The sequence below is a fragment of the Genypterus blacodes genome, unplaced genomic scaffold (assembly GCF_046128005.1).
Source record: "Genypterus blacodes isolate CSIRO-AG114 ecotype Tasmania unplaced genomic scaffold, CSIRO-AGI_Gbla_v1 ptg000036l_1, whole genome shotgun sequence".
Taxonomy (NCBI): Eukaryota; Metazoa; Chordata; class Actinopteri; order Ophidiiformes; family Ophidiidae; genus Genypterus; species Genypterus blacodes.
In genome coordinates this window covers 2104233-2119773 of record NW_027466849.1, presented here as the reverse complement: position 1 = coordinate 2119773, position 15541 = coordinate 2104233, and the positions used below count along the sequence as shown (strand labels likewise).

Below are 15541 nucleotides of genomic sequence, written 5' to 3'. Positions count from 1 at the left end.
TTGGCATGGAACAAAATAATATGCTGATTCACATAGAATCACAAATGGACACACAAATTGGAATTTCCTTGCTGTTCCAACTGGAATGTCACATGTCACGACGCTCTTCTAATTTATCTCTATAATATGATTGCCGTCCAGTAATCAATGTCAAATCTTTCAATGAAATCCTTGCTTACATTCAAACTTCCCTATGACCCAAAGTGACAGGAATCATTGCTACATAAGGTACAAAGCTGATCGCAAACCTATAGAGAAGCTTTGGAACACAATTACTTCATATCTGCATTTACATTTACACTTTCATCCAGGTATAAACACTAAAAGCACACATTATATGTTTAAAAAAAAAGGATATCAAAAAATTCCAAATGGGAAAACAGTGTAAGAGCAGCCTGGATGGCTTTCAAAAGGAGCTCACATCCAATGATTCAAATTCTGAAAATGATATCTGAATGTGTATGATGCTCAGGAAATTCCCTCTTTCTGCTTTTACAAACCTTTTGATCTCTGTGTGCGTGTGTGTGTGTGTGTGCGTGTGCGTGTGCGTGTGCGTGTGCGTGTGCGTGTGCGTGTGTGTGTGTGTGTATCAAAAAATGTCATTCTGGGACAGAGAGCTTCATGTGGCCGACCAAATCAATGCCTGTGCTGATCATGCGGGTTTGGCTCGGGTCAGGCTGGATTCCTTCAGCCCTTCAGCCAGACGTTGAGCAGGAACAAAGAGACATCACGGCGGATATCACAGAATGACGCAAAACTCATGACGATAAGAGTTCAGAAGTGGTAGATTTCAGCTTTTAAAGGAGAGTCACTTCCCCCCCTCTGAAGTTGATGAGCTATTAGATGCCGGCTTTGTAACTGGTCTGAGCCTGGCACAGCTTCCTCTCTGGGGGCAGCGTGCGGTTAATGTCTCCGGCTCCTGTGATTGGCCGTACAGAACTCTGTGGTTGTTAACTGGTGGGTTTGCGTTGCCAGTGGGAGGCTGTGGGCCGAGCCGTGCTGCCTGGCCCGATCTCTAATTAGCACTGGCCTGTCAGCTAGTCGGGGTGGATCTGTCTGGGAAATTGCAGTCTTGCGAACAGACACACACACACACACACACATCATGGCTGGGGGATACAGTGATAGAATGGTGGGATTGGGATTGTCCCACAGTTTTGGGAGAGTTTGTCTGAGTCCTGTGATCATGCGGCTTTGACTTGTGTTGCCGGGTTGAATGGAGAATGTCTGATTCCTGTTAGGCTAAATTGGCTTATTTAGGACTCGGGTGTGTGTGTTTGCAAGTGTGTTTGAAAAGTGGTGTGGCTGCGGCGTTGAAGTGGTTAACAGTCCCAGGGGAGGCTCGAGTTACCAGCAGGGCAGGTCCTTCCCTCTTTTCTCCCTCCAGTCTCTCTCTCTTATTCCCAGACACACACACACACACACAGAGACAGAGAGAGAGAGAGAGAGGGAGAGAGAGAGAGAGAGAGAGAGCCCGAGGGATGAAGCATCAGCGCAAGAACTGACAAAGCAGCTCGACCTAGACAGAGAGAGGGAGAGAGAGAGAGAGAGAGAGAGAGACAGAGAGAGAGAGAGAGAGAGCGAGGTAGAGTGGTAGTTGGCTCTGTGAACTCTCTCAGCAGCATGGAGTCATGAAGCTCTCTGTCCAGCTTGGCATTTTCCCCCAGCGCTCTGGTTCCCACGGCAACCCAGGCACCCTGAACAGGTAGACGCTGTGTGTTTTCTGAGTGTGTGTTTGTGTGTGTCCCTGTGGTCATGCTGGCTTAACACCGTGTGACAGAAGCATTTAGGTCTTGGTGGGCAAATGTGTGTTTGCTTCAACTTCACCCTCTTTGTGTGTCTCTATGTGTGTGTCTGTGTCTCTATGTTTGTGTGTGCGCGTGCGTGTGTGTGTGTGCGTGCGTGGGACTTTTCCCTGTGGCCGTGAGGACAAGTTGAGACGACTGTGGTCAGTCTAAATCTCTCTGCACTTTGCAGCCCATCTGCTCCATGGCTCCTTTAAACTCAAGTGCTGCCAGGCGTCAGTGATGAGCTCTGTGCTCCTGGTGGAAGAGAGACTTACTCTATACCTCTATCCTGACACACACACATGCTCACAACCGGTGGTTTTCAGAGGGCGGCTGCAGATGGATCCGGATAAAAAACCTCTGGTAGACCAGAACCAGCTGATTAGATTTAGTCAGTAATCTGGATCTGGGATTTCTTCCCACTGAACGCTGTGTGTTTTTGTTCTTACGCTGCATTCGTGCACTGTGGGAAAGTTTGGCTTCAAGGACTGGCAAGCTGGCTGCTGAACAAGGCGGCTTTGACCTGCTACTTTGGTGGAACATCAAACCTTGAAGACAAATATAACACTTCTAGATGTTGATGTGCGAGGTGTTCATGTGCGTCATTGATGTTGATGACGCGTTTGTTGCATAGCCAGAGTGAAATCAGATCTATATTATGCCATTGTAAGTCAATTTACTCAAGGTTGTAAACTCTCCATTGGTGGGTGCACAGGTATCACCTCACCTGTCGAGCTCCTCTTCTAAGCAGACGAAGAAACAACTCCTGTGTATTCAGAGACCGTCTGAACCATTTTAACCCCATCTCTGTGTGTGTGTGTGTCTGTGGTCTGATCCAGGTGTTCAAAGTAACTTTATTTCACTTCTGAAATTGGGCCCGTTGACTGAACAGGTGTGAGTGTGAGACATGACAGGACTTGCTGGTTTTATCTGTTTAGCTTTTTAAATGACCTTCTGTTGAGAGCAGGGGAACCATTTCATGACTTTGTTCAATATTTTAGAGAAAACAATTAACTTGGAATCCTATCCTGCAGTTTTAGTCCTTAATGAAATAACCTCAATAGTTGCTTTAGTAATTTTGATTTAATCCAGTTTATTTAGCTTTCAGCTCAGCAGTGCAGAGTTTACGGTCATACTGATATTCTTTCACCCAACTTGTTTCTGTGCAAATCTCAGTATAAATAAGCAAAGCAAAGAGTTTATTGTTGGATATCCATTTCTGTTTGGTTCCAGTCACATGCAAGAATTCATGTTCTCACAGGACCTGAGCATAATGACAGCTGTATGCTGTATTTATAACCGCTCAGCATGTCAGTGTGTGTGTGTGTGTGTGTGTGTGTGTGTGTGTGTGTGTTTGCTTTCAGTCAGGAGAGAAAACCAAATCAGTGAATCTCAGTTGTTGTGAGGCGTCTCATCTCTGTGTGTGTGTCAGTAGTCTGGGGTCAGAGTGTGATTTTCTTTTGAGTTCTGTGTGTTCACGTGTGTGTTTTATTATAATGTGTGTGTCACACAAACCCCAGAAGTTGTAACAAAAGTGTCGCCCAACAATTGTAACAAAAAAGAAAAAAAAACAAGAAAAAGATCAGCTCTTTGTGTGCTGTGTGTGTGTGTGTGTGTGTGTGTGCGTGTGTGTGTGCGTGTGTGTGTGCGTGTGTGTCCTCATCCCTCCTCTGACCGTTAGCCTTAGTTTCAGAGTGATTCAGTATTTGCTAACTGACTTGGCTTTCTGCCGCCTCAACACAAACACACACACAGTTTACTAATAGATCAATACATCCTGCCTTAACTCAGAGCCTGTTTGCTGTGTTCAGATGGTCTACTTGAACAGTGACGTAAGAAGGGGGGCAGGGGGTGACACCACACATAAACACAGTGTGATGTCACCCCTCTGTCCAGCCTTTGTTCATTTGATAGACATCCTCATTCAGGCTGTGTTTATGTGTGTGTGGCCCGTTTCAGACACATGGGATCCATCCTTCTCAAACAGATAAAGGCCTTCAGGCGTGGTGTCAGTTTTGAGGTGCAGATGTGCACAAGGAAAGAGAAAAAGAAGATATAATAAAGTGTTTGTCTCTCCGCAGTGCCAAAAAGCTCCACTGATGAATTGTTACCTTATTATTCTGAAATCCCTGCAATGATATCATTGACAAAAAACACAGTAATCCAATTCTAATCTCCCTTGCTACAGCACTGCCGTACACACTGAGACAAAACAAGCCTCTTAGGTGTGTAGGTGGGTTAATGTGTTATGTGTTGACATAAACATGGCTGTAAACCATGCAACCGAACAAACCATGTTGCCATCCATACTGTCTGTTTCAACAAGCCTTTCCCTCTTCTTTTGTGTGTGTGTGTGTGTGTGTGTGTGTGTACGCCTCCAGTTGGGACGACAGCAGCTCTGTCAGCAGCGGCATCAGCGACAACATCGACACAGATGATATCAACACCAGCTCCTCCATCTCCTCGTACGCCAACACGCCCGCCACCCAGCGCAAGGCCCTCCATGCACAGGTGAGACACAAAATATATAAAGAGGACAAACTACTATATGTATAAATAATATAAATGATCATATAAATATATCTAATTATATACACATATAGCATTGCTTAATATTTGGTTAGAATATAAACATTGACAATGACCAGCATCCTCATCTCCACGTAGCCTCGCTGCCCTATTAATGGTTCCAGTACCCTGCAGTACCCCATTAGTCCTCTGGGTGACAGAGCCGCTAACTCGCCACACTAACGTTGATGTTGAAATCCACCTAAGATCATTAAAGCAGTGATTCAGAAAGCCGTCACGCCAAAGTGAAATAGGAGGCTGAGAGGATAATATTTGAAAACACACACTACCGTAATTTCCTGACTATAAGCCGCAGAAGCTAAATTGAATGATGTGTACATATATAAGCCGCACTGGACTATAAGCCGCCGGTTTTTTAATGTTTAATTACCATATGTAAGGAAGCTCCCATTTATTAACATTTCAACAAACAAGTTGCATATTTGCATAACGTTTTCAAGTGTTATCATTTAGTGCAATAGTAGCTACAGAACATGTGCTATGCTGTGTAAACTGTACTGTATCACATAGCGTTTCAGACACACAAACTTTTCAACTTTCAAACTTAAACGGTGCGCTCCCAGCGCACGTACCGGCAGTGGTCTACAGCAGTGGTCCTTGGCATGAAAAAGATTGAAAACCACTGATCTACATTATAGCCTACAGTAGTACCATAACAAAAAACAAAGCTTACAGCGCTTGACGAGGCAATATCAATTTCCATAATGAGGGTGTCTCACAAACTGTCTCGCTCTCATAATGTCCGTCTGTCTTGCTGTCGTTCGTTCTCTCGTACCACTCGCGGTTCCACTTTTACTTTTGCGCGCTCTTTTCCGGCCTCCGGAGGACTTCCGCCTTCCAGAGGACTGTAACCTGTAAAATCCATAGATTTAGATATTCCCCGAGTGGCCGTTAGCTGTAAAAATCCATAGATTAGCCGCACCGTTATATAAGCCTCAGGGTTGAAAAATGGGGAAAAAGGCGCGGCTTATAGTCCGAAAATTACGGTATTATTGCCCAATAAATACAAAAGTCAGGGTGAGATGTGTGCTGAAGAGTACAAAGGAGTCATTCTGTCTGTGCAGCGGGCCTGAAGCAGAGCAAGACTAATAAAGTGTGTATCGCCTGTCCTCTGGCAGCAACACACACGCTACACGTACACAAATCATATTAGCTTTAGCGCTGTGCAGCTGCAGGACGATGAGCAGCTCTCTGCTCACTCCGTAAATGAAGGTAAAGATGAACTAGGTCGAGTCCCATTAAGACTCTATCTCGGCTTTCACCGCCCCTATGTATTAAACTTGCCGGTATTTGGAGACACAGGAGACACAGGTTGCTGTTTTTTGAGAAATATTGACAAATAAATGTCTGACCCAAGTCCCACGAGGCTACGAACTCTTATCAAAATCAGCTTCTTACTGTTTGAGCTGTCATGAGATGTTGAGAGTCCGTTTAAGAGCTAACAAGCGTCAAACCCTGTCTGATTGGACAATGGAGTTGAAATCTTTCATTTTGGCGACTTCAATGCTCAGCAAAGCAAAATCAGCAAGAAGGAATCCCTTTGATTTTGAGTAAGCAGCTAAACCCCTCTGCTGCTGACATGTTTGGAGCTTTGATTTAGCAAAAAAGCTTCTTAATATACTGCAGAGGGGGGTGGAGGGCTGGACTCTGGAGTGATGGCTGGAGTCATAAAGTGCTTTTTAAAGGCACTTGGCAACGTGTCGTAAAAGAACCTACTTTAGCCGTAATAAATCTGACCTGCTGTGTGCATGTGTTTCTGTGTGTGTGTGTGTGTGTGTGACCAGCCTGTGACTGATGCGGAGAAGCACTCGGCTTCCACAGCAGTGCACCAGGCCTGGTCGGGAGACGAGGTGAAGAGGTCAGACGGCGGGTCAGACAGCGGGGTCAGGATGGAGCCGGGGTCCAAGTGGAGCCGCCGGAACCCTTCAGACATCTCCGACGAGTCCGACAAGGGGGGCTCGGGGAGGAAAACGCCTTCCGTGTCCCATACTGGCTCCTGGAGGAGGGGCATGAGCACTCAGGTGGGGGTGACGTCCCCCCGAACCAAAAGCACCAGTAGCACGGGCTCTAGCGGCTCCATCGCTCTCAAGACGCACAGCGGTAAGACAGCCGTCCAAACTCATGCCTGTATTAGTCACTGTGATGCCTGGCTTGAATCCCTTGATTCTCTTGCGTGATGTTTTGTATGCATTTTACATCAAACATGAAACAAAAATTTATGGCATGGAGCCTCGTAGTTCATGAGGCAGTGAGTAATCATGCTGCCACACCTTATATTCTATAAACTCCATAATGAATGAGGCAGGAATTTTGCACAGGTACAAGTAGTGATTATCTTGTTTTCACTTCAATTAAAGGATTGAAGAGTCCTTTAAGGGTTGACAGGATGCCATCTTTGGGATTGCGAATTTCAAGGCGAGTCTAGTGAAGTTATTTGTAAAGCTTGTAACAATAATCATGCCTCAGAGGGCTTTACAGCTTAAACCCTCAAAGACATGGAAAACTCTCTGAAGCGTGATATGAAAGGAAAAGTGGAGGTTCACCTCAGGAGGAGCAGGTCAGAGCGTTTCATTCACACGGTCAGGTGTGTGTTAGCCGCAGGTGGGGAGCCAGCAGATCAAATCAAGCAAGCTGCAATTATTAACAAGCTGCCCAGCACATAGGGTCTGACAGAGTCCACTGATACTGAAATCCATCTTAATATTGATCCATTGCTGAAGAAAATGCATTATTATTGCACTTGCTGACCCCAGTTTGAGTTTGTCTGCAGCATGTGACGCCTTTCTGTTTACGCCTGCATACAGTCTGCACAGTGTGTGTGTACACACTGAACAGTCTGCACAGTTTGTGTGTGTGTCTGTTCTGATCTTTGCTGTGCTCCTCGTAGGGAAAACAGACGATGTAAAGGTGTCAGAGAAGGGACGCCACTCTCCGCGTCCTAACGGCCTGCACCGCTCGCCATCGGACGCCGGACGCAGCAGCGGTGATGAGACAAAGAAGCAAGTGAGCACCAGCCGCACGCTGACCGCCAACACGCTCACACACACTGTCTCAGACCCCCACTCCCAAACACACTCGCTGACCTCACGCACCCCGACCAGCACTTTTGGCTTCAAGAAGCAAGGGATGGTAACCATGGTTACTGCAAGCGGAGCAACCATCACCAGTGGTTCAGCCACCCTGGGGAAGATGCCAAAATCCGGGGTGCGCTCCCTGGCCGGAGGGCTGAAGGCCAACGGACAAGACGGGGGGTCGCTGCTGGGTCACCATGACGACGGCTTCTTGCCCGTGAGCGCGCGCTCCTCGCTTCAGTATCGCAGCCTGCCCAGACCTAGCCGCTCCGGAGCTGCCGCCCGCAATGGAAACCGCTCCTCCACCAGCAGCATCGAGGCCGCCGTGCTCTCCGTCACCTCCCAGGGTAAAAACTCCATGGGCATAACTAAGACCAATGGTTTAGGTGGCGGAGTCCTGCTGGCCAATCAGACGGACCGGGAGAAGGGCGTGTCTGATATCGACAACCTCAGGAGCGGAGCTGTGATGCAGAGCGCTGGAGCCCCCACTGTTCCTCTAACGGGGCGGCAGCAGGTGTCTTCGCCTACACTACGCAGGTGAGCGCACACACACACACACACACACATACATACGCTCCATACATAATAGTACTGTGATGTGTGTAAGCTATTACAGTTAAATTATAGAGACTTTCCATGCCTTCATATTAGTTGATGAAAGAAAGAGAAGGAAACTGAATCAGGTCAACTTGCATGAACTTGGATTAGAACACACAAACACACACACACACACACATACACAGAAGACCATTTTAAAGTCAGTAATCATGTGGACACAGTGAATGATAAGCAGTGGTTAGTAAGGCCCACACGTGTGGGCTTGTTGTCAAGCACACAAATACACTCTCTCACACACACACACACGGACGCACATAGACACACACACACACAGGCTCAATGGGGTTAAATCAGGCCATTGTGAAGAGCAGGCCTTGAGCTCTGCTGCCAAGCCTCAGCCTACCCGGTGTGTGTGTGTGTGTGTGTGTGTGTGTGTGTGTGTGTGTGTGTGTGTGTGTGTGTGTGTGTGTGTGTTGGGGGTGGCGGTGCAGTAATGGGAGCTGCGTCTTAGCTCACCGTGCTGCCCTCATTAATGTCAGGCAGTGATAACTCTTCAGACCTTCAAAGAGGCTGAGTGCTCCCATTATCGCCCCTCCACCTCCTCTCAGCGCTGCCTGCCATCTCAGTCTGAAGTGGGATTTACAGAGAAAAGGGGAGAGAGTTTCGTGTGTGTGTGTGTGTGTTGGCCTTGACTCAGATCTGCGCTGCTGCTGACTCTACCTTTCCTGGCTGCGAGCCGGCTGCAGTGTGTCTTGCTTCATGGACAGTGAATAATGGCAGCAGTGTTTCTGGCCTGCACACAGCAGAAGCAGAGGGCGCCAGGCTTTGTTCTTCTGTCTGTCGCAAAGCCAGGAAAGGTTTGGCTCACCGTCAGCTTCAATCACGTGCAGCTTAATTGACGAAATCAGGCTAGACTGGTGTTGACTGGTTACAAGCTCCAGGTGGCCCAGGTTTGATTCTGGGTGCCAAACCTAATCCAGTTCCTTAATTGTGCTGAATTCCAAAACGAGCAAAATGGAGCGGTCATGCGTGGGGCCACAGCTGGCATCTGTCCGGTCCTCCGGTGCCACAATCTGCATGATTCATCTGTGGCCTTTACACACTTTGGTCAGAATTCCATTACAGTTTGCTGCTTATTCATGATCCCCAGGAATGAATCATAATGAGGGATTGCATGCCTAAATGTTTACTTGTGTGAGTGGAACTGTTTGTGAGACAGCAGTTAATTCCTGCAAAGGTCATCAAATACAGACTCTTCATCTTCTGTTATTTGATGATATAGTTTCTCACTGTGGCATCTTGTTGCATTCTTCAAGTTTTCCACACTGAAACATTTAACCCTTGACCTCTCCTCCTCTTTCTTACAGGTTATTTGGCGGGAAGCCCAGTAAACAGGCTCCACACACCACAGCTGAAAACATGAAGAACTCCACTGTCATCTCCAACCCCCACGCCACCATGAACCACGGGGCCACCGTGATGGAGTCACCTGACGGAGGCGTGGGAGGGGCCGACACCGAGACGGGCAGCCCCCTGTTTTGCGGCAGAGCGCTGGGATCGGGCAACAGCACGCTGGGCAGCGAGCAGGTGAGTGAAAACGGGAAAATAATATGAGGCAGAAATCGAAAATGTAATTATGAATGTAGTAACACAGAGAGAAGTTGGTGGGAGAGTCAGTAAGCACTTAAAGAGATACACAGATAAACTGTTCATGTGATTCTGGTAGATTGTTGTCTAAGACCGTTTACAAAGCACTGCACTGTAGTGTGTGTGTGTGTGTATGTGTGTGTCATTGTGATTATTTAGTTAAACTAGGCTATTAATGTAAACAAATGTATAGCTCAAAACTGAATAATCTGACTTTATTGTTGCAACTAGAAGCTGAAAAGTAGTAAAATAGAAAGTAAAGTCGAATTTTATCTAAATCGAGGAGACTGCAGTAAGTTTATTTGTTTTTTGAAAGTTTCACCGATTCTCCAAAGCCTCAGCTGGTGTGTGAGATGTAAATCAAACACAGCTCACATGACGGCAGAGTGCAGGAATCTCTACAATCATTGTTGTTATTGTGGCGTCACTGTGATCCATCTCATTCTTCTTTCACGCCGCTGACACTCATTTGTAGAAACTGCTCGATTCAAGTTGACGTTTATTGGAAACAGTTTGGAGGAATGTTTCTTGACGGCTCAAACTGAAAAATAGACTGAAAAAACCCCAAACCAAAGATCCAAAATATCTCATCTGGTGCAAATGTTGCTTGATGTGATTGTTTTACTTGGTTGAGAACAAATAGGATTGAGTCACAGAGTTGAAACCAGATGATTTTCTTTTTTTTAAACATTATTTCCAAATTGGTAAAGCAGCTCAGGTTATTTTTAGCAAGCTGTCACATGAGCAGCTGTGTATTCAAACGTCAGGATTATTTTTAGCTGCACGCCGTCTCCAGCCACCCACAGGTCACATCACCTGCAGTGGACACCCAGGAAGTAAAACCTAATAATACAAAGCCTCATTATCGATTGCACTCCCACTGTGAGCAAGTTCCTCACCAAACCAGAAGGTTAGGTTCAGGTATAAGACCAATACTGTTTGCCTATAAGCTCAGAAATGACAAAGCAAGTTTGTGTTGAAATGTAAATGAACTTTGTCCCAAAGTGGAATTCTTAAGAACAACACCTGAAAAGTACGAGCAGCGTTCTTACATTGTTCCTTCTTTTCTGCCTCTCTTAAAGCACAAACAGTCCAAACTATTTTCTGTTTCCTTAAGTATGTAATTGCCTGACTAATGTATGTGTTTCGCTGCACATTAGTGAAGAACATGATGAATGTGTTCAGTCATGCGCAAGCACCGTCGTGTTCTCAACTGATTCATAACTATTTTATCAGACGGGTTATGAATCATTAAGTGACACACAGGGTGTTGTGTTACAGCAGTCGTGTTTTAACAAATCTTCAGCAAAAGTTAACATTCCGTCCCTCTCTTCCCCCCTTCCTGGTCCCCTCTGCCCGCCTGCAGGCCTCCAGTCCCGGCTCAGTCTACTCCTCCACCGGGCCCTCAAACAGTCTGACCTGGGGAACCACCTTCAGCAGCTCGTCCGCACAAAGCAGGGAGGGCACCCTGGGCGGGCTGGGCGGGGCGGGCAGCGTGGGTTACCCCTCCGTCAGCAGCATGCACACCAGCAGCGAGTCTATCGACATGAGCCTGGGCAGCGCCGGCAACCACGGAACACACCGGGAGGATACGCTGTCCAATCTGGGACGCACGGGCAGCGTCAAGACCGGCATGTCGGAGAGGTGAGGACACCCGGCACACCCCCGCAGTGCAGCAGAGAGATCTTGCTCTCTGTCACGTGTTTTTTCTCCTGCTATCTGTCAGCAGGGTTTGTCACAAAACAGGTGCTGACAGTTCAATTAAAAGTGTAGGAAAGAGAGAGCACGGGCCGAAGAGGAAGCTATGTTCATCAAGATACAACAGTGACACCGTGTGGCTAACGTGCGTCATTACATTTGCCTGTGATTGGTTGCCAAATTCTGACAGGCGCAAATCTAGAAACAGCTACTTTCTCTACGTTTCTGTTAGTAAAATTTTGAGGATGTGTAACGCACTTTGAGTTCTTTGTTGCTCTCATTTCACTCATTTTATTCATTTTGAAGTATCCAGACTCAAAGATGGAGAGTAAACCATGTGAGAGTGGTAAGGCGTCGCCGCTCGTAGCCAATTTGCGACCTCCCGACTTGAGAAACACAAACTTTGAGTTGAAACGCGACGGGACGGAATGTTTTAGTGGAAAAAGTTGTATCGCGGTGGCGTGACGTCACCTTCCTCGTTCTTTCCGCACTTCCGCTCTCATGTGTGACTCTTTGACCCTTTACTCCTAATGGATTTCCTCTCTAAATCTCTCTCTCTTTCTCTGTCTTGTTGTTTCCGTTTCCCTCCCTCGCCAGTCCCCTCTCCTCCCCCTCGGCTAGCCCTATATTCAGCCGAAACACGCTACCTCGGAAGCAGGACAGGTAAACAATTGCTTCTGCTGAGCATTAAACCAAAGTCCCGCTGCGCAGGTTCCTACCAAGCCACCGCACTAAACTCTGTGCGGTGGCTCGGTAGGCTCCTTTACTTCCTGCGCGGCGTCTGACGGGATTTTGTGGTTGTTGTGTGTCGTTTGTGGTGTTAGGACCACTAGCTGCGGTGGCTATTATGAATGTAAAAGTGTGAGTGTGTGTGTGTGTAGCGTCAGTGTATTCGTTGACTTGTCTGTCTGGCCTACAGCAGTGGTTCCCGCTTTAGTGTTTACATACTGCCCCCGTGTGGTGGAATGTATGCGTGCAGCCATACGTTGTTGCCGCTTTAAAGGTTCTCTGTGGAGTTTCACTCTTTCTCCTGCTTCATTAAATGTTCGAAAAGCTGAGGCTTAATTTAAAGTAAATATTTTTTGGTGCCAAAAAAAACTCCACTTTGTACCTTTTAAGTGATGATGTACTGCTGAGGTAAAGGATGTTATGTTTCCTCCCTCCTTGCTCCCTTCCCTTGCCTCCTCTGAAGTGTTTGTCTCTGCTGCCCCCACAGCGGGCCACACTGTGGGAGAAACACTCTGCCCAAGAAGGGACTCAGGTATACCGACCTCCCGCGTCACGCTGCGACCTCGGTCCTCTTTCTTGTTTCCACGCCTCATTCACTCTCCGAGTCTCCTGTGCTCACGCTTTTTGATGATGTTTTGTCCGTTTTGGCTCCTCTGTTTCCGCACTTGGCACATGTGTTGTGTTGTCCCTCGGTGAGGAGGCATGTCACTGTCATTGTGCGGTGTTGTGCAGTTTGCTGGTTTGATTTCAGGTTGATTGATTTCTGGCTTCCTGTTGGCATTTGTTTCCTGTAATGTGATTGTTGCTCCAGCTGAATCAGTCCCTGTCCCTGCTGTGTCATCTTTATACTTCTACTCTTACACATCACACCTCACTGACTTCTCCAAACTCCTGCAAAGATCACAGTTCTGATCACAGTCTGTCGGTGCACCTGTTTTATTGTCCTCACTCTGTGTTTGAATGTTCCATAGGTACGGCCCGCCCCCCCAGCTCAGAAGCCACGAGGAGGCGCGCGATTGGCTGCGCTCCCACTCCACCAGCGGGCTGCAGGACTCGGCCAGCAACTCACCGTTCTCCCCGGGCTCCAGCCTCACCTCGCCTTCCGGCACTCGCTTCAACTTTGCACAGCTCGGTACGAACATTCCTCACACAGCCCGTACACAGACACGTTGCCATAGATACCACAGCTTCAGCAGCAGCATCAGTTCTGAGCAGTGTAGCATTAGTGAATGTTGCAGAAAGTTATCACAGTGACCAGTGTCCTCCAATTCTTAATATGCTGCTTGTGCACTTTCACAGCGTCCAGCCCGACCTCTGCAGCTCAGATCAACCTTGCCGGAATGCGCAACAACAGCCTGACCAATCAGGACGGCGTGCAGTTTGACCCGTGCGGCGACAACCGCCTGAGGAACTCCTGCATGTCTCTGGACGAGAAAACTCGCACCATGAGCCGCTCGGGGTCCTTCAGAGACGGATTTGAGGAAGGTAAGAGACAGATGGATGAATCACTGCGTGTGTATCAGATGTTGAGAGTTCAGGTGATGGAGTCTTTTCCATGTACTCAATTTACACTTGAACAAATCTGTAATTAGGCGTAATCCTTCTCTCAAAACTCCAATCTGTCCATCTGACTTGGTCTCCCTCCTCCCTCCGTCTGCATCCCTGTGCCAGAAAAAGTATTATTCCATTTGTTTAGAGTACATTAGCGTGGGATTACAACCACCCCTTGGAGAAAAGCCCTCAATCCCTTTAGAAATCCATAATCTGCTTTGCTTCGCCTTTGTTTTTCCTCATAAGCTTGTTTATTGGGAAAAAGTACCCTGGCGTCCTTTTTTCCCACCAGCAGGCTCCGTTTGATTCTGCTCCGTCCTCAAGGCCACAGAGACAGACAGAGAGCTTTTATGCAGAGGAACAAAGTAAAGACTGGGAGGGACGGAGGGAGGCTGATTATGTTGTCAGTGGAAAAGTACAGCTTTCAATGAGTGTGAGTGTGTGTGAAGTTAAAGAAGCAGCAGCGTCCATTTTATTAACAATCCGTAATGAAGTTCATAGTACAAAGGTTGTGGTTTAGATGTGAGTTTTAAAAATACAGACTCATACACACACACACACACACATACACACACACAGCTGGATCCAACAAGTTTACACTCTTTCTTACAGGGTCAGTTTACATGTTGTCCCTCTGCTGTCTCAATCTGCTGTCCCTCTCTGCTGTCTCTCTCTGCTGTCTCACTCTGCTGCCTCACTCTTCTGTCTCACTCTGCTGTCTCACTGTGCTGTCTCTCTCTGCTGTCTCACTCTGCTGTCTCACTCTGCTGTCTCTCTCTGCTGTCTCACTCTGCTGCCTCACTCTTCTGTCTCACGCTGCTGTCTCACTCTTCTGTCTCACGCTGCTGTCTCACTCTGCTGTCCCTCTCTGCTGTCTCACTCTGCTGTCTCACTCTGCTGTCCCTCTCTGCTGTCTCACTCTAATGTCTCTCTCTGCTGTCTGTTTCTGCTGTCTCACTCTGCTGTCTCTCTCTGCTGTCTCACTCTGCTGTCTCACTCGGCTGTCTCACTCTGCTGTCCCTCTCTGCTGTCTCACTCTGCTGTCTCACTCTGCTGTCTCACTCTCCTTCAGTGTTTCTCCCCTTCAGGCTTCCAAACTGGAGATAATTACAGGGGTGTTAGTGAGAGGCTTTACACACACATGGTGATATACAAGCACTTTCTCTCTCTCCCTCTCCTACTCTCGCGCTGTCTTTGTGTGTGTATGTCTGCGAGCACATAGATGTGTGTGCGTGTGTGTATACATGTATATGTTTCTGAGGTGTAAAGTTACACAGCTGTTGTTACTTTAACGGGACAAAAAGTCAGGTACACCCAACACTTTGTCGAACCTGTCCTGTGTTTGAGGGCACACAGTGTCATTTGACCCAGAAAAAGACTTGTCCCCCCCCCAACACACACACACACACACACACACACACACCCGCCCATCTCCATGTAAGCAAGCCCTCCGATTTTGTCTGCACACAAAGATCACAAGGTTTCATACTTGTCACTTATAGATAAATGGAGGTGGAAGTATTACACTACTACTATTATACTATTGTACTTTACTTAAGTGGGGAAAATGGTGACAGCACAGCAGAAATATACAGTATTTACTTCAATATAAGCAGCGTCATGCAAAAGTATCCAACGTCGAAGTAACAATTATAAATCACACTTCAGATTCACCGTCCTCTGAAAACATTGGTTTGGATAATTTGCGGTTTCAAATCAAATGAAGACCAAATGAAACTTGGTGAGAATGAAGGAAAGACGAAAAAAAATTGGTAAAAAATAAGGGCTGAAGGGAAGGAAGGAAGAAAAGAGGCAGACAGGAAGGAAGGAAGGAATGTGGGAAAGAAATGAGGAAACAAAGTAAAGAAGAAGAAGGAAAGAAACTTTAATGGACGGTGATTTTTTTTAACC

General features: G+C 47.1%; 1 protein-coding gene across 3 annotated transcripts in view; it reads left to right on the top strand.

The window, feature by feature from the left end:
• The window catches only part of nav2a (neuron navigator 2a), a 76318-nt gene that overhangs the window by 46935 nt on the left and 13842 nt on the right, over positions 1-15541 (top strand). For 2 of the 3 annotated variants that reach the window (XM_076147010.1, XM_076147011.1), the window contains 8 exons: positions 4169-4298; positions 6161-6476; positions 7264-7984; positions 9373-9592; positions 11019-11296; positions 12567-12611; positions 13051-13211; positions 13379-13564. In XM_076147010.1, coding sequence (XP_076003125.1) covers positions 4169-4298; positions 6161-6476; positions 7264-7984; positions 9373-9592; positions 11019-11296; positions 12567-12611; positions 13051-13211; positions 13379-13564 — 2057 coding nt within the window. Of the gene's footprint in view, positions 1-1296; positions 1706-4168; positions 4299-6160; positions 6477-7263; positions 7985-9372; positions 9593-11018; positions 11297-12566; positions 12612-13050; positions 13212-13378; positions 13565-15541 lie in introns of those variants that run through there. The other variant, XM_076147012.1, reaches the window with a different exon arrangement.